General features: G+C 42.2%; 1 protein-coding gene across 2 annotated transcripts in view; it reads right to left on the bottom strand.

Moving 5' to 3' along the window:
- The window catches only part of tenm4 (teneurin transmembrane protein 4), a 272029-nt gene that overhangs the window by 27132 nt on the left and 224093 nt on the right, over positions 1-20804 (bottom strand). For both annotated transcript variants that reach the window (XM_080772373.1, XM_080772374.1), the window contains 2 exons: positions 12867-13039; positions 7380-7615 (listed from right to left, as the gene is read on the bottom strand). In XM_080772373.1, the coding sequence (XP_080628499.1) occupies positions 7380-7615; positions 12867-13039 (409 nt within the window). The remainder of the gene's footprint in view (positions 1-7379; positions 7616-12866; positions 13040-20804) is intronic.

The following is a 20804-nucleotide window of genomic DNA, read 5'->3' as shown; positions in this document are numbered from 1 at the left end:
GTGCTCTGGCAAGGAGTGGCAGTCCCATAAAATCGTTTTGCAGTCGGGCAGAAACCTTGTATCTCCATTTTTCTTTGTAAATTAATGCCCTATGCCTACTTCATCATACAAGAGTGTTGCCAAAGTAGTGAACATAGCCAAACTACGCAAGCTCACAATGTGCCGCAAAACATGGAACGGTTTTGGACATACAAGGTCTCTGCCCTACACAGTGACAATTTACAAACTGCACAAGCTGACAGGCAGCCCCGTTACCATGGAGAGGTTTTGTGTGCTGCTGGCAGCATAAATCATGAGCTCGCTGCCTGGCCTGGGAGAGGCTAGGCAAGCCCTTAGTGGCACGTTGTCGCCGAGGGCAGGTGGGGTAAACCAGGTCCACGGCTGACCCGTTTAGCTTTATGATGCCAGGGCGCGTGCAGCGTGCAACACCATAAGAACGCACGTGTGCAGATAGGCATGCTGCTGTGGTGTACAGCACGGCGAAGAAACCGAACTGGAAGCTATGGGGCTGTTAGAAACAGAAAGGAGGAAGCGCTGCCTGGGTTCAGTCACGGTGGCTTTCTCAAATACGTGCTGTTCAGTAAAACAGGTAGATGTAATCCTGTATCTATCCACCTATATATAAAAGCAAAAAAGTTCTGATTGTGCTGAGGCAGACTGTAGGGAGAACATACTGTACTGAGGCACTCGTCTTCAGGTGAAAAATTATAAATGTATTGTTGAGCAATGCAGCAGAGTTTGATCGATGCGTTTCGACACTTGGGTCTTCTACAGGGTCTGACAATTAGGGTGATTAGTCACAAAGCTAGGGTTGTGATAATTATGATATTTTACTTGAATGATAGCCGATCTACAAGCTAAAAAAAAACATCACATTGGTATGCGTTTTGAACTTGTAGGTTTGCTATTCCCACTATTTTTGAAAATGTTTTTACGTGGACGTCGTGCATGCTAATTTTATTAAAATAAATCTGGATAAACCACAATACATCAAATCTCGTTCTCTCGGGCAAGGCTACCTGTGCAAAGGTATGTTTATCTCATTCTCCCGTTCTCAGTATTCAAGGAGTTAACATGGAAATGATCATGACGATTATGCAAAAATGCATTTGATTACGGTATCTCAAAAAGGCGATTATGTAATAATTGTGACTGCCCTACAGCACGGACAAACACTTTGGACTCCATTTTCGCCAGTGCTATACTCCTTATCCCTAAACATCTTTATCCAGTGCTATACTCCTTATCCCTAAACATCTTTATCCAGTGCTATACTCCTTATCCCTAAACATCTTTATGCAGTGCTATACTCCTTATCCCTAAACATCTTTATCCAGTGCTATACTCCTTATCCCTAAACATCTTTATCCAGTGCTATACTCCTTATCCCTAAACATCTTTATCCAGTGCTATACTCCTTATCCCTAAACATCTTTATCCAGTGCTATACTCCTTATCCCTAAACATCTTTATCCAGTGCTATACTCCTTATCCCTAAACATCTTTATCCAGTGCTATACTCCTTATCCCTAAACATCTTTATCCAGTGCTATACTCCTTATCCCTAAACATCTTTATCCAGTGCTATACTCCTTATCCCTAAACATCTTTATCCAGTGCTATACTCCTTATCCCTAAACATCTTTATCCAGTGCTATACTCCTTATCCCTAAACATCTTTATCCAGTGCTATACTCCTTATCCCTAAACATCTTTATCCAGTGCTATACTCCTTATCCCTAAACATCTTTATCCAGTGCTATACTCCTTATCCCTAAACATCTTTATCCAGTGCTATACTCCTTATCCCTAAACATCTTTATGCAGTGCTATACTCCTTATCCCTAAACATCTTTATCCAGTGCTATACTCCTTATCCCTAAACATCTTTGCCGTCTTTTACTATTTTGATATATATTTTTTAAATAGTTCAATAGCCAATATCTACAAGCTCACAACATGCCGATATAGATCGGCTAGTTGAACAATTTTAAAATGTTTTCAAAATAGCCAAATAAGTGGCAATCTGAGTACTTCTACCTAATCTGCCATCACCTCTGCTTTCTCAAATCCGTCCACCCCCGGCACTCTCTCACTTTCTCTTTTTTCTCCTCACTCATTCACACCAGAATCCCCCCCCCCACACACACACACACCCACACACACCCCGCCAGATCCCACTGCCAGACACACTCACCCAGCCACCCACGAAATATCACTTGACATGTCACTCAAGGTCGCTCAATGATTCCAGCTCCGTTCATCCCAGTGTTCTCGCCATTAGGCTGCTCCCATTTCCCCATCTCCCCTGGGGCCCTTGTTTGTAACATACATAGACAAGGCTTTCACGATGTACAGATGGACCGACAGACGGACGGACGGGCGCCATTAAATGAACATCACAATGACAGACAAAGTGGCACCTCCCCGTTAGCCATGTTGTCTCCCCTGAACGAAGCCCACTCCCCCGCGGAACACAACTTAACCAAAGACTCTATTGGCCTTATAACAGGCAACGCACAATGAAACCTAAGGAGGCAATTGAGCCGGAATAAATTCAAGAGCTACAGTATTGGCCTCCCCCCGCTGCTCGCGGGCCAATTTTCCAGTGGGTCATTATACATGTTCTAATAGAAAAAAGGTTGCTTTTCAGTGCTGTATAGTGCAATTTTGAAGAATTTGTACTGGTCTCAGAGGCAAACATTGTACATTTTACTGCACTAAAATGTATTTAGCTAAAAGTTACTTTGTAGAAGTACATTATTACAACATGTACAGTATGACCAATTACAAATTAAGCCATAATGTATACTTCTGCTATTTCAGAAAAACAATGCACAATGAGCATTTGGTACGCAAGTATATATTATTTTGATGCCAATACTTTTGTAGTTTTACTAAGTAGACGTTTGAATTTAGGACTTTTACTTTTACATTAGCAACATTTTGGTATTATACTTTTACTTTAAAAAATAAAAAAAAGGAAAAAATAAAGAACTGTGAGTACATGTTCCACCACTGTGTTTATAGCATCATGAACAATGAGCCGGCCTGTAACTGTAACTGTGTCTGTTATAAGGTTACGGTCATTCGTCAGCTAGGTCACACAGATTGATCGCGTCTGTTATTATATTGCCCCTGTAAAAGTTTGACTGTGCTGCTGAAATTTAAGACAACTCAGCCTTTCTCGCCCAACCTTTCCTTGTTCCTTTGAAGACGTGAACCAGGAGGAGGGGTATCTTTCACTTTGATGTATCTTCAGAGTGAAAACCTTCTCTCAGTTTTTATTTATTTATTTTGAATACCTATTTCTTTCAGAAAACCTGGATAAGGAATTAGAAGGTGGAGTATTTCCAAATTTTAGTAGCGTACTTTTACTCCACTACATAATATGTAGTAATTGTTATATGCCTACAGTTTATATATACTGCATGTATTTGACCAGAAACAAACACATCTGTGGAACATGGAACAGGAAAATTCAAAATTGTCGTATTTCTCGAATTCTATTATACTATACTTGTGGGGACCTTACATGCGTGCATCCATACACACAGGATTTTGTCCCCAAAAGAACAGGAACAGTCTGGAGAGATGTGCATGGTGTCTCAGATTTCAGCAGCTCAGTCAAACCCTTTGGAGCAGCAATAACAGCCAGTCAGTCTATATGCCCTAGTTGGCAAACGGCCCTGATACTGTAAGTTAACCTGCTAGCACAAACTTTCACACAACCGCAGTCATGCTGTGACTGCAAGGTGGGTTTGTTTGTTAAGAATAAGTTGTGCCAACTCTGGTACCGGGTGCAGAATTACTCAGAAACTGTTACAGTAGTTTCACTCTACTAGGACATTTCTGACCCTTAGAAAAAGAAGAAGAAAAAATATTTATTGCCTGAAGGAAACTTTGCTTTGTATTGCATTAATCCTCAATATGTGCCAAACTGTTACTTTTCAGGATTCAAAGTCAAAAACAGAAAAAGTAGCAGACCGACAAACTCAAAACGTATAAGCTTGCAGATCTGCTACTTTTTTATACTTTAGTGTTACACTGTAGTTAGTATGATCAAGTTCATTCATTAATTTCTTTTCTTTTCTTTTTCTACAAAAAGTTGAATATGGAGATAAGAGGTTCCTGCCCGTCAGCAACGATATTGCAACGGTATTACAGTGTCAATGAAAAAAAAAGAAGTGTGCCTGTGCTTGTCGACGTGCTTGTCGACGTCGTCAAATAAAGTTAAAAACAATGAAAACACTGGTGGATTCATAAAATAATTAATATCTGGCAAAGACTTAATGTTGTCATTTTATCAACTGGCCTCTTGCCATTTTTGTTATGTGGCCCACAGGTTCAGCTATTTAAGTATCTCTGCCCTACTACAGTGTCACACAAAAGTTATGTTTGAATCCTGAAAAGTAACAGTTTCGGACATTTCCACCCGACAATATATATATGTTTTAGAGATGGCTTACAAATTGGAACAGATTCAGGTTGGGGTTAGGGTTAAGGCCAGTCCACACCAATGATTCGTGATGCAACAAATTGCAACTGGCAGCCACATGCAACACAATTCCAGAACTCCAACAACAGGGCATTTCAGGCCGCTGCGATTTGTCTCTGCAATCCGACCTTTAGGATTAGGCATTTACAGTAAACGGCTTCTCTTTGGGGTGTCCTGTCCTGTGCCATGGAGTGCACAGTGCAGACTTTGGCTACAGCCCAAACATTAAATATGAAAGTCTAGCAAGCGTTCTCACTGGCACCCATTCTCAAGTCCAGATTAAATGAAACGATTACTTTTTGACATCTCCGGTTATATAGACTAGCGTCGCATTCCCGCCAGTATTTATTTAAAGACGTTTACGCTGCGGACAAAGCCAACTCGAGTTGTGACACATCATGACAATAAACACAATGTTTTGGGCCAAACAAAGAATTAGAAAGAAGAAAAAAACGGCAGGTTACAACACTTTTTTTGTTGTTTTTATTCTTTGTTGTCATGATTTGTCACAACTCGAGTTGGCTTTGTACGACGCTTATGAGGTCTTTAAATAAATACTTTTTGAAATGTCTATGGGAAAAATGCAAGCAATTTCGACCAAAAATACCAATTACTATAATACTGCAATTCTTCATGTTTGTTATGATATGTCCACTTTCCATCGATCAAAACAAATTCCTCCCAACATGATGTCCTGCTTGCCTATCTGGTTTCATTCATAAATACAGTAAGGTAGGTATACAGTACTCTCCAAATGCTGTTTCATGTGGACTATAGAGGAACATTTCGGAATGTGACGGCACATAAAGTTGTTATAGTTACTGTAAGACAATTCTGCCCCCTCCCCTCCTGTCTCTTAACGATCTCGCTAGTAATTATGAGTAACTCATTAGCCACTTTCACCCTGGTATCAATAATTTCAATGCTGTCGAGCAGAAACCTCGGCTTTTACGGTAACATGCCATTGGTCTGACCTCCCGTTTGTCCGACCTCCCATTGGTCATTACTATCCCTAACCTAAACCTAACCGCAAGCACGGGAGCAGTGCATGTTCGGACAAACGGGACTTCGGATCTATGGGCAGTTCCCGGCTTTTACTGTGTCTCAATATTCTAACCTTTTGAATTTTTTCGTAAATGATATATGAGGTTTCCATCCGACAGAGACAATATAGGGCATAAGTGATTAAGGTACGTTGAAACTAGGGGCAATTCAATTATTCTAAAATGTCAGCCTTTGATGTGAAATATCAAGTGATTTTATACGTCACGCATGTAAACAAATGTAGTCGGACCAGTATGGTTCACATCATCATTGAACCAGCTAGGGCACAACCTCGCAAATTAAAGCTATCGAACCGTGTTAACATTTTGAGGCAGAGTTCAATTGATTAAATTGGAGGTTTCTACATTTTTGAAAAGTTTAATTGCTTTCACGATTTCACACAAATGACATTGGCCTGTAGCCCTCTGGATGAGACCACAGCGGAAGAAAGGTTCCAATTCGCAAAGCACGTTCTTTAAAATATATTATTTTAATTTTTGAAAACATATGAATCACTTCATCACACTGTTTTGGAAATGTCTTTACATTGCATGTCATGCCCAAAATAGGGATCAATTACAAGTCCTTTATTTTATTACATTATCGATTTTGTATTTTTATATTTAGTTCAATGAACTGTCAGACATAACTGTAACACCTAGTCAGATGTAAATCAAGTATGACCTGACCCCGCCCCCCCATCCCTGAAAGAAGTGCTCTGCATGAGCCAGATGAGCTCTGTATTTTAATAGTTATTAACCTTTCTTTTAGCTCATATTTGGGTGCATACATTATAGGATGGTCAAGTTTGATATTATAATTTTTTATTACTATTTGAGGCCAAGTTCCCAGTGGCTTAACATGTGATTATTAAGCGAATCACTTGAGGATCGTGTCTTATTATCTTATTATTAGGGATGTCCCGATACCACATTTTCTGTGTTAGCCGATACCGAATACCGATACCAGAGAATAATATTTATAATAATAAATAAAAAAATATTTTGAAGTCCACTGACCGGATGTCAACAAACAATCTCGCCCTAGGCAGTGAAACTGTAAACACATATGATGCTCAAGACGAGTAAACTAAGGCGTTTTGTATAAATGTTTCCTTTTTTAGAATCAGCCTGGTTAAATGAAATGACTAGTACACTTCATCTTGAGAGAATAAGGTATTTCCTGAGAGACAGTTTGATAAGGTTTGGCTGCCCCTTGTCCATTACCTGAGTAGAAACGATTAATAGACAGGATACCATTGATATGGTTGACTGTACGCCATTTTCTTTTCAGATGTTTTCCATGAGCTTTCTATCATCTTATTATAATATAGTATGCAGTGTCACTGAGCAGTATGGGTGGGAGGGTTAAGGGATTTCTTTATCTTTTTTGTCTTTATTTTTTTTCTTTAATTTTGTTTCATAAAAAAAGTATATCATATCATAATGTTATGTAATTTATAATCTGTTCAATAAAAACATATTTGACAAAAAATAATCAGCCTGGTTGCTGTTTGTGTGAGTGTGCAATCAATTAGCTTTTGTTATAGTGGCGATTTTTAGACCCTGTTTTTTCGGAAACTACAGCGCTGTCCTTGGTGTTGATCAGATTGCCGAGGTTCAGGTCTCATTTCAGATTTTACGGTATCCCTGAATCCGCCGGCATCCAATCACTACCACTTTTGGCCACAAGGTGGCACTCAAAGTGTAGTTAATTTGACTTTTGTACTTTTTAATCAAGTACATTTTGAAAACTCAACGGAGAGTTTCTACATTACTCAAGTAATAGTACTTATAATAATAGTAATAGACGTATAGTACTCCAGCACCATCCTTACCCTGAGTCGACGTCCGTAGACAGTGACCTGGCCGCGGGCCTGCTCCTTCCTCTGCCTCCACTCCACCAGGTTGAGGCCGTTGTCGATGGCCAGCGTCACGTTCCTCTTGCTGACCGTGGGGTTGACGGTGCCGGCCAGCAGGTGGGGCTCCGTGTGCAGGGACACCTCCATGCCGTTGGCCAGCACCAGACGCAGGGAACCGTCCAGGCCGATGTAGTAGCTGTTCCGCACTTGATCTGAGGAGGATCAAGTGATCAAGGAGGACATAGAGGAAATAGAATCACACCACTATGAATAATATCTTAAACATGAGGGCATAAGAGTGCAGCTTTAAGATGCATTCGCATCACCAATTTTATCCGGATACCGATAACCGGATACAGATGAAACAGGCGAAATTGGAAGAGATTATGACACAATAAATGAGCAGACAAAATGGAACTGAACATTAAAAAATAAATAAAAAAATAAGCTGATTGGGTATTCTCTCTTGATTGGCTGAAAATGTTTCCCCTAAAAATGCATTTTCTGTTTATTAAAAAGCCTTTTTCCCCAATTTCCTTGGACATACAATTAAGTTTTCCACCCGACAGCAAACGAGATGCAAGTGCTGATGCAGTAGGGGGCGGGGGGGCAAAATCTAATATTCATCAACGAGACACGGACATAATGTGTTGTAAAATGGCCGCTCAGCAGAAAGGCAAGCATTGAGCAGCAGTATTTAACTGAAACAGGGCGATAATGCCAGGGCCTATGACAACACGGATCAATAGCGAGACGCTTTCTTTTCACTGCCGCAGCGCCACTGAAGTCAAGTTTTACAGCTGGTTCAACGGCCTGGAGCGTACAGGGACAATGAAAGCTCTTGGACGTGCCTGCGGCCACAGAGGAGAAGGGGTGAATCACACACGCACTCTCAAGGGATGAATGTGAGCCTGTGTGTCACTGTCCTGAGGTGACTTCAGTGACTGTTCCAGCTTCAGAGAACAGTGCTGTTTCTGCACCGAGCATCTCTTATAATACTGTACAATCCACCACACAACATGTCTCCCTGGGGACCAGGGCTGTCACCATCAAGACATGTTACTGCACAATGTCATTGCGTTTCTGGCATTCAACATTGGAACATACCGCATGACGTTGCTGTCGGGCATAAATGTCTTATCTCCATATTTTAACGTTTTGTTTTGGCATAAATTAATGCCCTATTTGATCATACTACAGCATTGTAAAACCCGGCACTTTGCACCACATTTTGAGCTTGTAGATCTGCTACTTTTTTGTATATCTGCTACTTTTGAATTTAAATACTGTTTTGGACATAGGCTTTGAGGTTTCAACCAGACAGAGATGATAAATAAAAATGACATTTCTGTTTGGCTTCAATAATAAGAATTCCACAGGGCAGATATGACTCTCGAAAAACTTGATTATCTCAAATTATAGCAGGGCGGACATTATTTGGGGTTTGACAATATGGCTCATCAAACTGCACATAATTAGCCAAAGAAAAGAAAAAAGAATCCTTGAGGGGCCTGCAGTGGCCCATCAGCCAGTTAGTGTATTTATAGCGCTTTTATACAAAGCGCTTTACATAAATTGTGCATTACATTCACCCATTCACACACCGATGGCGGAGGAAACCATGCAGAGCACCAACCTACACAACGGGAGCAATTAGGGGTTCAGAGTCAAGGACACTTTGACACTAACTCTGGGGGAGCCTGGGTTCAAACTGGCAACCTCGCAATTCCCATCCGGCCGTACTACTGGCCACTCTACCCCTGAGCCCCATTTCCTCCCAGCTCCTCCCCTGCCCTATATGACAGTGACACCCCGAGGCAAATAGGTATTTTTTCATTGTGCCTAAAAAAAACACATACAGAATTTGCCATGGCTCACTGAAGAGGATGTTTCTGTTAAAACCTTTTAATACATGTGTACATTTGACGGACTACGATAAAGACTTTAATGTTTGAAAAACAGCATGTCATAAGACGTTTATGCATAGAACGCCAAAAATAGCCAACAATCAAAACACATACTTTGTGGCTTGCCCGTGGCCATATGTAAACATGTTGCGATGTTTGCACCAAGCGTCTTTATTCCACACCGGGGAAAAACATTTTAAACATGCTATAAGTTGACAGGACTCGAGACTAATTTCTCGTTTCTTTTTGCCGGCAAGAAAGGCGCCTGAGGACACGTGTGACAGTGCTGTTGAGGCGAGAGAAATGGGGGGGAACGGTTGGTATCGAGGGGTTAGAGGCGATGGAGGGCTGACCTTGCACTGGCCCGTAGCTCTCTCCATCATGACAGACGCTCCGGGGGGGGCGGCCGGAGGCCTCTTGCTGGGGTTAGGCCCTGCCAAGAGCAGCGAGGCTGTGAGGCTTCACACAGCAAAATGAAGCTGAAAATACTGCTGAATGTTGGAGTTTTACGCTAATGTATGCATACCATTCTGGACGGAGGGGGCAGCAGGGAGGGGAGAAATGCCTCGCGCTGACGTCTGGAAAGGAGCACGAAGCTCCGTGCTGCTGTAATCTAATAGAAACGGAACAAAGCGGCAAAGTGGTGCAGTAGGAATGCCTAACGGGCTTTGTACTAGGAATGGGCAATTAACCGAAAACATATCTAAATGAATAACTAGAACCATTAACCTACTTAATCTTGCTCATATAGGTAAATCTAATTATGGTGAGGCAGGTTTTTTGTGTCCTTTCTACCCCATTTCACCCAAAGGAAGAAGCCGTTTATATCGCTGTTTATATAGTATGGTTGTGTACAATAGCGGAGTGAAAGGCTCCATATGGGGCTGCCTGGAGTCTGGACTGGCGCTGGCCTCCACGCTATGGCTGCTTCGACATGTATCGCATTGAAACAAACTCCGTATTTTAAAGTGAACGCGTAGGTGGCACTGGGAACTGGGGTTTATGCTAACAGCTAGCCGCAATTATAGAGTTAATTAGAATCATCGGTAACACTGATGTGTTTGTGTGTAGACGCTTGACGATAAAGCACACACACACACACACACACACACACACACACACACACACACACACACCATCCAATTCTCTACACCTGTACACTCCACATTGATTCTGTGTTGTGACAATAAATTCTCTACCGCATCCTGCTCTATTAACTCAACATCGCCGTAGCTCCAACAGATCGAGGTACTGTTGAAGGTCAGCCAAAAAAGGTCTTAAAAACGTAAAACAAATGGAACGACCTGCCAAGCCACCCTCGTCAGCATTGTATTGAGAGATCACCCGCTTGCGAGCTCACAAAGCAGACAATGGTGAATTAATTAACGGTAACAGCTCCTGGCAGAGAGCCTCCTCTCACCAGCAGATGTCCAGCACAAGGTCACATCGCTTGGGGGGAAGGTAGTCACTGTGTGATGGCACCGGTTTCAGACGCACAGATCAATGTAGACGGGTAGGACTGCACTTTGGAGTCAAATGTTAAGTGTGCAGCTGTGCATTGCATGGTGGTAAAACTAAGTACTGTACACTAGTACAATGTCGAGGTACTTTTACTTCAATTGAGTACGTACACCTTTCAGTACTATACTATACTCCATCTCAGAGGCAAATATTGTACATTTTGCTACTGTTACTTACAGTAAGTAGCAAATCTGCGTACTGATTCCATCACTGTTAGTGTGTATGTATGTGTGTGTGTGTGTGTGTGTGTGTGTGTGTGTGTGTGTGTGTGTGTGTGTGTGTGTGTGTGTGTGTGTGTGTGTGAGAGAGTGAGTGAGGGGGGGGGTCTTTACAATCTTCCTGAAACTAAATTGGGGCTGGAGAGTTCAAAGCCATCAAGCGGTAATCAATGAAGCAGTTGGTCAGGCACAAAACAGGATATCAAAATGCCAAACTGTGCAAGACAAATCACATGCAACTGGCAGCAGGCCTGCGACCTCAGCCCGCCCTCGCTCTCCCCCTCACTCTGATTGGATTTCCTAAGAGCCGTGGATCTCCTATGGGCCAGCAAAACACTGGGTGCTTTATGAATTAAGTTTTACGACAGCAAATCAATACGTACGTTTTCATATTGGCGAGTGGGGAGGCACGCCACACTCAAAAGATTTTCTGCAACAAACGTTGAAGTGGCACCGGAGCGATAAATCCCACTACTGGCTGGCGGCCGCAGTGTTATTGCCGTAAATCCTCCAATAAAGTCCTCCTATATTAATTGAGTACTATAGACGAATACCAGTTTAAGTCCACACTAATTATCCATAATGTATAAATGATGGATAAGGGGTCAGGACAACGAGGCCTTTTCGTGGAGGGATCAGAATAAAATTTGGACTTAAACTGTTATTCGTCTATAGTACTCCCCGGCCCCTATTAATCACCGGGAATGGCCTTGAATTAAGTATATAAATTCCGGCCTCCTTTTATTAGCTGTTTTTTTGTGTTTTGTTTTTTTCAAGTGCCGTATCTGTTACCTTCGCCGCTCTGGCTGGCCGGTGGTCGTGCTGCTCGTGCACAACACAACAACAAACTAACAAACAAACTTCGGGAGAGAACGCCACTAAGCACTGTTCATGGCCACGGACAACAAAACTGATGAGACAAATACAAGCCTGGGTTTCTTTAAATATATTTTTTATCCCACGATTTTGTAACCCATTTTTCACCCCTGTGCCAATCATCTACTGTGATCCTGGGCTCTACACACCCTCCGCCAACCTGGGGAGAGCAACGGATTTAACTCGTGCTCCCTTCATGCCTGAGTGTCCAAGTTGCTCCTTTACACCTGACAGGGGGGAGTTTCCCTGGTTGGACGTAGCACGTGGAAGGAACACGTTATTCCAACCAGTTCCTTTCCCCTCCATCAGGCGCCCCGGCTGGCCAGGGGGAGGCAGTTTAGAGACCAGGATTACTGCATGTTTTTGTGAGGGTACCTACCCTAGGGGACACGGGGAGAACATGCAAACTCCACACAGAAAGGCCCTTTCGCCAACCCCGCCTTCGGGTATGGGCACTGATGACGCGGAGGAGGAAACACGCCGCCAGCACCCACAGTGCCCCGAGCGGGAATCGAACCCAGGACCTTCTAGCTGTGAGGCGACAGCACTACCAACAAGCCTGGGTTTCTAAAAGAGGATTTACGGTAATCACCTGAGATGTGATGCGACAGCCTCGCATCACACATGCAGACAGACACGTATTGTACATGCCACATCACATGCAGATACACGTACTGTACATACTGTACATGCCACATCACATGCGTTCACGTGTAAGGCACTGCAGAGGAAAGGAGTGTTTGCTATATGCCACTGCACAGACGGATTTCTCAGATTCTACACCTGTGCCCAGAAGGGCACTTTTTCTAGTTACCTTGTGTATTTTAAGACGCTCTGTATAAGAGTGTCTGCTAAATGCCTAAATTGTAAATTGATGTGTACAGCATCAACCTAACGTCCTTTGGGGCTTTAGGATGGTCTTTCCTGTAGCAGACACCCACCCTGCATCAGTGTGTAGAACGTCCCCGACGCTGACAGGTTGGTGGTGACTGTGATGTCCTCTTTATTGGAGCCTTCGGTCTGGATGCGCACAGAGCTGTCCACGTCTGTGCGGTAGCTGCTGATGTGGCCGGTGGGGTAGGTGACATTGGTCAGGCGCCCGTAGCTGTCATACCTGCATGCGGAAAAGAGCGAGGAAGTGAGTCCAGTGCTGTTTAACATATCGTTGCTCGCCCAACTTGATTAGCCTAGTTTCCAGCCTGATTCAGTGCGTTCCGTGAATGTTTTTTGGAAAGTCTTCCATCTCCAAGGTATAGCCTACTGTAGGTATTTTCTTGCCAAACAAGAAAATACCCTCGAGGCTAAGGAGGCTTCCGATTGGTCTGTGGTGTGGGTTGGGACAAAAACACCAGTTTGACATTGTCATATCAATGCGCAGCTACTGCTGTTGTTCTGCAACTCACCCTTATCACTTATCCCTAATTCACTAAACTCACCCCACACATCTGGCATTTTTTTTGTACTACTGAATCTGACATAGTGGACTACTGAATCAAACTAGTGTTTACATCTTGAAACCAAGGTGTTCACCTACCTAGGAGTGAAAGTCACACGCACAATGGATGAACTATATAGTCATATTTTCAAAACATTGGTCGAACGAACAACACAGGAACAACACCGTATTAATACAGTTAAAATGACAATTCTACCTAGGTTTCTCTATCTCTTCCAAATTATCCCTATATTCATAACAAAGAAAACATTTAAACAAATAGATAGGTTAATCTCATCTTTTATTTGGAATAATTCAAACCCCAGGATGAAAAAATACTTAGAGGTTCCTAGGGAAGCTGGGGGACTCGGCTTACCAAACTTTATCTGGTACTATTGGGCTGCAAATATTGTAAAATGTTTACATTGGAGTTGTTGTCCAATCCTTTGCCAATACTCACCTCTCCGTTACCATCTGGCCGTACCATACAATCTACAAACCCAGTGGTTAGAGCCTAACTCAGAATATGGCTACAGTTCCGAAAGCACTTTGGCTTGAACCAGCTCGGTACTAGATTTTTCCCGGTGGCCAACAATCAGTTTTTCCCCCCATCAATGATGGATAATGCATTTCAATATTGGCACAGGAATGGACTGGTGTTTTTCTGTGATCTCTTTTCTGACGAGAAGTTTATTTCTTTTGAAACACTTACTGCAGATCATAATATACCCAGATCTCATTTCTTTAGGTTTTTTCAAATTCATAGTTTTACTCAGAAAAAGCTTCCTTCATACCCTTACTTACCACCCAAAAATCAATTGGACATTATATTAGAATTTAGCCCCGCTGCGAAAAAACGTGTGTCTGTCATTTACGGGATCTAAAACCAGTAACCTGGGATAAAACAAAAGCTGCCTGGGAGAGAGATCTGGGTGTGGCGCTCCCTGAGGAGGTGTGGGAGGACAGTCTACTACGTATTCACACCTCTTCAATGTGCATACGCCATGGTTTAATTCAATTTAAGATACTACATCGACTCCACTATTCAGGGGATAAGCTGGCCAGGCTCTTTAACATGCCAGACCCTGGATGCCCAAGATGTGGCCAGACCCCAGCCTCGTTAGGCCACATGTTTTGGATGTGTCCTTCCCTCACTACCTACTGGAAGCGAATATTTGACGTATTCTCTCATATGTGTGATACAGTGGTGGCCCCTTCTTTTCACACCGCCATTTTTGGCATAATTCCCCCAGACTGTACACTCACATCTCCACAAGCAAATGCTTTGGCATTTGCATCCCTATTAGCACGTAGACTAATCCTCCTTAATTGGAAGTCCGATAAGGCGCCTTCCTTTCAACAATGGCTGAAAGAAGTTCTATCATTCCTGCCTCTGGAAAAACTCAGGTATAGAGTGGACAGAGCCCAAAAAAACTTTGTCCTAGCCTTTGTGGAGTTTGTTGAAGACTTTTCATTTCAGTGAACTGTAATCCGTACTGTGTCCGACTGTGCCCGACTATGTCCCTGTCTTGACTCTTTTTTATTTATTTTTTGATCTATGATTGTCCACTGCTTTGTCCCACAACTTTGTTTTTGTTTTTTATTTAGTTTTTTTGTTTTAGCCTAGGGGGGAGGGGGGGGGGGGGGTGTCGTATGTATATGTTTGTGTGTTTTGTGTGTTTACTTACATACATGTAATGCAATGTACTGTAAAAATGTAATAACGGAAGAAAATGTAAAAATAAAGTTTACAAAAAAAAAAAACTAGTGTTTACATTTTACCGCAGGTTTTACTATTGAGTCTCACATTTTTTCAACAGTGAGAAAAGCATAGAAAGAGTGGCATTGGCTGAAATAAAATACCCTAACCCTACTCTGTTTCATTGCAACATCCAATCAGCAACAACGTCGCTACATAACATGTAACGTTATGAAATACGAGTCAACCAGGAGGCTGGCCAGACCGATAGCAGAGTGAGAAACGAATTCACGGAACGCAGCAAATCAGAAACCAATCTACAACTTGATCACGCTGCAGCATCACACAAAAGCATCACAAGTAGCAGATCTACAAGCTTAAAGATTCTACTTGGCTATGCCTCCATGTATAAAGGGCTTTACATAATATGTAAATCCCTGCATGCTATATTATAGCACGCAGGGACATAGGCATAAAATTGACACAGACAGACAGACAAGATACAGAGATATCCATCTATGGACATAAAAAGGACACAGGCAGACAAACAGACAGGTACAACGGGTATTCTATTCTTCACATCGTTCCTGATTTGCACAATTTCCAAGTAAGCCACCGAACCAACTGGTCACAGATCAACTTATTTGTTACTACAAAAGTATGGTAATAAACTTGGTAAGAATATGACAAATGTATGTGCAAAACAAAACAATAACAATACATTAACAAGCCAGGAAACACATCTCTTTATAGGGTGAGACCTTATTTTTCCATTTCAGGAAATCTTCTTATTATCTTAAAAGATTACCAATATGGCTCAATCTCATTATGCAGTCTATGCAATGGGAGCAGTGAGGTGAAGGTCCTCTAGAAATTCTGCCAATCAGTCAGTTCATCACATATAGGAACGTGAGTGGCTGGAGCGTCTCATTCCGCCACGACGAGAGAGAGCACACCACCGTGGAACAATTTGAAATCTTTCAGCTCGATGGCTGCTCCAGAATAAGAGTGAGTGAATGGCGCATTACAGAGAATGAGGACTTATCTGTGCGCTGAATACAGATTGAGAAAGGCCCCCCCACCCCCATCCCCAAATACAGCTCGCCTGCCGTAATAAAGTCTCTAATAAATGAGATAGCAGGCGCTGGTTTACGGATATTTCCTCAGCGCCTGCCATCTCAAATATCCAATATCGAAAAAGGAGAGTGGGGAGAGAAAATCATCTCCGAGAGATAAATTATCTCAGGTCTGAACTGTGGCGGGGACGAAGACTCAGAGTTGTTTTTCAGCACAGGAGCCTCTACTTTCAGGAAATGCAAAATAGCACAGTAATCTTTTATCTAAAGCGTTCGATTTCTTTTGGATGCCGCTATATCATAACTTATCAGTGGGTTGATTACCACTATATCATAACGTATCAGAGGGATGATCTCCCCCACAGAGTGTGCATCCTTCTTTTTGTGTCTTTTTTCTTTCTGTCTTTCTTTTCTCTGTGGGCTCCGGAAATAGTATGTCACCGCTCTTTATAATGTTGCACGCTAACAGTACTGTACCGCTTTGAAGTACGGTATTCACTTTACAGGATAAAGACTGTCCCCCAGAGTACAGCCCACCACCACCACATCTGAACAAAGAAGTCAGTCCTGCAGACACAATTGTCATTCTAGAGTAATACGCCTGTGCCCCAGCTTGATCACTGACCCCGACTCTCTCCGTCTCAATTAGCGCTTTGAGCCCAAGCCAGTCCTCGGGCTCCACCGCTGAGTTTTAATGGCTGTGGCTCTGCCTTCGACTCGGCCAGTGCCTATTAGCTCGCTGGACAAGAGTGCACGCAGGGGGTAGAGTCGGAAGCTTGCGCTTTCCCCCTGAATGGCCACAGATCCATTGGCATCGAATCACCTTCCGTGTCACATGCTAGCTCTCTGACCTTTCCTGCCGGGGGCCTCAACAATAGGCCGGCGACTCAGCATCACATATGCCCTACAGCAACCGATTTCAGCCCTGCACAGCATTCTCCAGGTCTGGGCAATTAACTGAAGAAATACCGAAGCGGAAATTTAGAACCAATAACTGACTTGTACAGTAGGTTAAGCGAATAATTGTGAAACCGTTTTTTTAATATATGTATTGTATACTATACAATTTCTTGTATAGTATAAATTGTGTATGTCAACAAATTGACATACACAATTTCGAATAGACATTTGTTAATTGTTAATTGACTAAACCAATTAGTCTGATTAACCACTTCATCCGGCCTGTATTATACTTTATTGTACAGTGGTGTGTACAAAAATCAAGGACTCAAAGCTCGTCATAGGAGGCAAACAATATTATTCATTAATCATAATTGAGGTAAAAGTTTGGAATAATCGTGGTATTGATTTGAACTGAAGTCATATTGCCCAGCCATGTGGGCATTGGTCAAGATTTATATTAACTCATTGACTGCTAACAGCCGCATCTAGTGGTGGCTCAGATCACAGTCCATATTACTCTATCGGCGAGACTCGTAGATTGAAACCCGATTTTTGCTGGAAACCGCAAGTCAGGAAGTAAAAATCCGCTATGTGACATGTCCTGCGATTATCATTTAATCCACGTAAGCGAGGATCATATCGTTTAGAGAAATGAGCCGCAAATCAAGCTTGTTTGGACCCAAAAAGAAGCATAAGCCAGCGGAATTTCAATTTAATTTTATGAATTTTTGACCACACCGGAACCGGAGTGTTATGAGCGTGTACAGGACACAGTTGTGCACCGCAAACAATTGATATAAAAAAAAAAAGGCGTGAAAAGGGTGATCTCAGCACCCGGGGTGTTTGGAAAAAGGCGTGAAAAGGCGATTATGGCACCCAATGAGAACCCATTTAGACCCGAGACCATATTCTACAAAATGTCTTCTAAATCATGACAGTTTTCTGAAAAACCTATGTTTCTATATCAGTGGTTATCAAACTATTTCATGTCAAGGACCCCAAAAATTATATGTATTTGGCCAACCGACCCCCATCTGAACATATGTTGTTCCAGGGATCCCCCAAAGGCAAAGATTTTAATTCCCATAATTTGTATCCCATGATTTTGCAACGCATTTCTTTTCACCCAGTGTCAATTATCTAATGTAATCCTGGGCGCTACACTTCCTCTGCCAACCTGGGGGGGGGCAGTGGACTGACCTCATGCTTCCTTATATGCATGGACGTAGCGCGTGGAAGGAACACGTTATTCCAACCAGTTCCTTTCCCCTCCATCAGGCTGGCCAGGGGGAGGTAGTTTAGAGACCAGGATTACGGCATGTTTTTTGTGAGGGTACCTAGGGGACACGGGGAGAACATGCAAACTCTACACAGAAAGGCCCTTTCGCCAACCCTGCCTTGGGTATGGGCAATGATGAGGAGAGAACATGCCCCCAGCGCCCACAGCGTCCCCAGCGGGAATTGAACCCAGGACCTTCTAGCTGTGAGGCGACGGCACTACCGACTGTGCCAACGTGCCCCCTCCCCTCAGAGGCAAAGATTTGAGTTAAAAACGTTTGCTCTGAAAGAATATATATTCAAAGATCAATGCCACTTTAAAAAAAAAGCAGATACAAGCTCATAGTGTGGCACTCTGTGCCGCGTTATGAGCTTGTAGATCTGCTATTTTTCAATAGCTAAAGTATAACATAATGCTTAAAACACCAAAAGGGGTTCCCATCCTGAATGGGTTAATCTTTAAACATAATAACGTTAAACAGATTTAGGGGTCTTCAAAATAATTTCAGTGAACAGTTTATCCCATTCTGGGCGGGAACGCCTCTTGGGGTTCTGTACAGTATGTACAGTATTGAAAAATTGAAAAACTTTGATGCTGCTATATACATATTTGAAGTTGTTCAGAAAGCTTAGGTCAGGATTTAGAGGGCTTTTTAGAATCGTGGTCCGAAATGGGTTATTTAAAACCAAGGAGCTTTTGTTGCTAACTTGCTAAATGGGAACATTACTGACTGCCCTGATAACTGAAGGCTAATAGAACAATTAGCCAAATTTCAGAATATCACATGAAATTTACACTAACCCTTAAGCATAAGCTCTTTATACTACAGAAAAAAATAAAAACAAAAATGGAGGTCAGGAGAACATCTGTGCACGCAGTGCCACAGCAGATGAGGTTGCCAGCTAGGGGTTACAACAGCAATAAGTCTGTTTAGCTGACATCTTTTGTTCTCTTCGCCTCTGCACCTTTTCTGCACGTTTACCGAATCATAATGTTCTATAAGCAAAATTAACACACTTAAGAACACATTAATTAGTGTTATGCGTGTGGAGATGAAGGAAGGTGCCTTTTCATTTCCAATTAAAAACAATTATGGCTTTGACCCTCGGGTGATACGGTGACCTTCATAGTTAATTATTCCAAAGCAAAACAAAGCGTCATTTATTGGGTCTCATTAATGACATATGGACGGTCCTGCATTGCTTCGAGCGAAATATGAAGTCATAATCTGATTGCAGAGGGACAATACACATAAATCGAGCCATTTCTGAGCAACATTTTTTGTTCTGTTAATTAAATAAACGATGTAATGATAATTTTGTACCCTGCAATTTCCTAATCAAGCCTTTCAAAGGGAACAGAAGCTGAATATAGGATCATTATAGGGTATTTTTCCATTATCAACTGCACATAATTGTGAAGCTACAGAATAATCATGAAACTCAGTTTTATTTTATTTGCGATATGTCAGTTAGAGAACAACTCCAATTCTGCTGTGAACAGATTCTCTAGTATTCACAAAGGAAACATGAGGCATCAAAGATGCTTTGTGTCACTAACATTAAGCATATACTGTATCATCGCTGTTGGGAAGAAACTTGTATCCATTTGAATTTCCACTGTGTTCTCCTATATCCCTTTTTTATTTAAAAATTAAATAGTGAAAATAGTGAAACTATACAAACTTGTAGATCGGATATTTTCAGTACTTTGCAACACTCTTGTATGATGATGATGACATACGGAAAACCATAACAAGTTGAGATTTATACCAGATTTCTTCGCCGACAGCGACGAGCGATATGACAGCCTGTCTCCGATGACAAGCAAATCAAACAAATAAACGCCTTCTTGGATTAAACAGAGCGTCTCATAATGTGTTACACTCATCCAGCAAGAGCCTTAACAGAAGTCTGACCCACCAATCTGCTTTATCACACTTTTCTTTTCTTTTTTGGGGGGGGGGGGGGGGGGGGTCATCCGGTTAGGGCGTATCCATGAGTGTGGTTGCGGCAAGCTAGCAGACAAAACATATTGTACCATCGAATTTTCTAAAAGTAAAGGCAGCCAGTAGGATCGCTGGCTGGCTGTCTTTACAGTGGTGTGTCTGAAGGGTCATTGTTGCTATTTGGGATCGGGATTGGAACCCGCAACACACCATCAGGCTGCATCAACAGCGTAGGGGACCGGACCACTACGCCAGCCGCCCGGGCCACACTTGTGTGCTTTGACCGCAATCAATTCCTACCTTTAGCTATTCTATTATCCTTGTTCTTTTGATTTTATTTATTCATTAGATACCCATTTATCTGTACTCTACAGCACCTGCTCTTCCTGGGGTCTCAACCAGATTCATCTTCAACACAATTTACATTCATACAAGAAGCAAAAAAAAGAAAGAAAAAACACTAACTCAAAACCTGTCCAATACATTTGAACTTTAGCATAATTGATAGATCTCTTAAATAAACCTAAATTCTGGTATGT

This window comes from Protomyctophum bolini, assembly GCF_963924005.1.
Source record: "Protomyctophum bolini genome assembly, chromosome: 9".
In the NCBI taxonomy this organism is placed as follows: Eukaryota; Metazoa; Chordata; class Actinopteri; order Myctophiformes; family Myctophidae; genus Protomyctophum; species Protomyctophum bolini.
The sequence above is the reverse complement of the archived record's forward strand: the minus strand, read 5'-3'. Positions and strand labels throughout refer to the sequence as shown.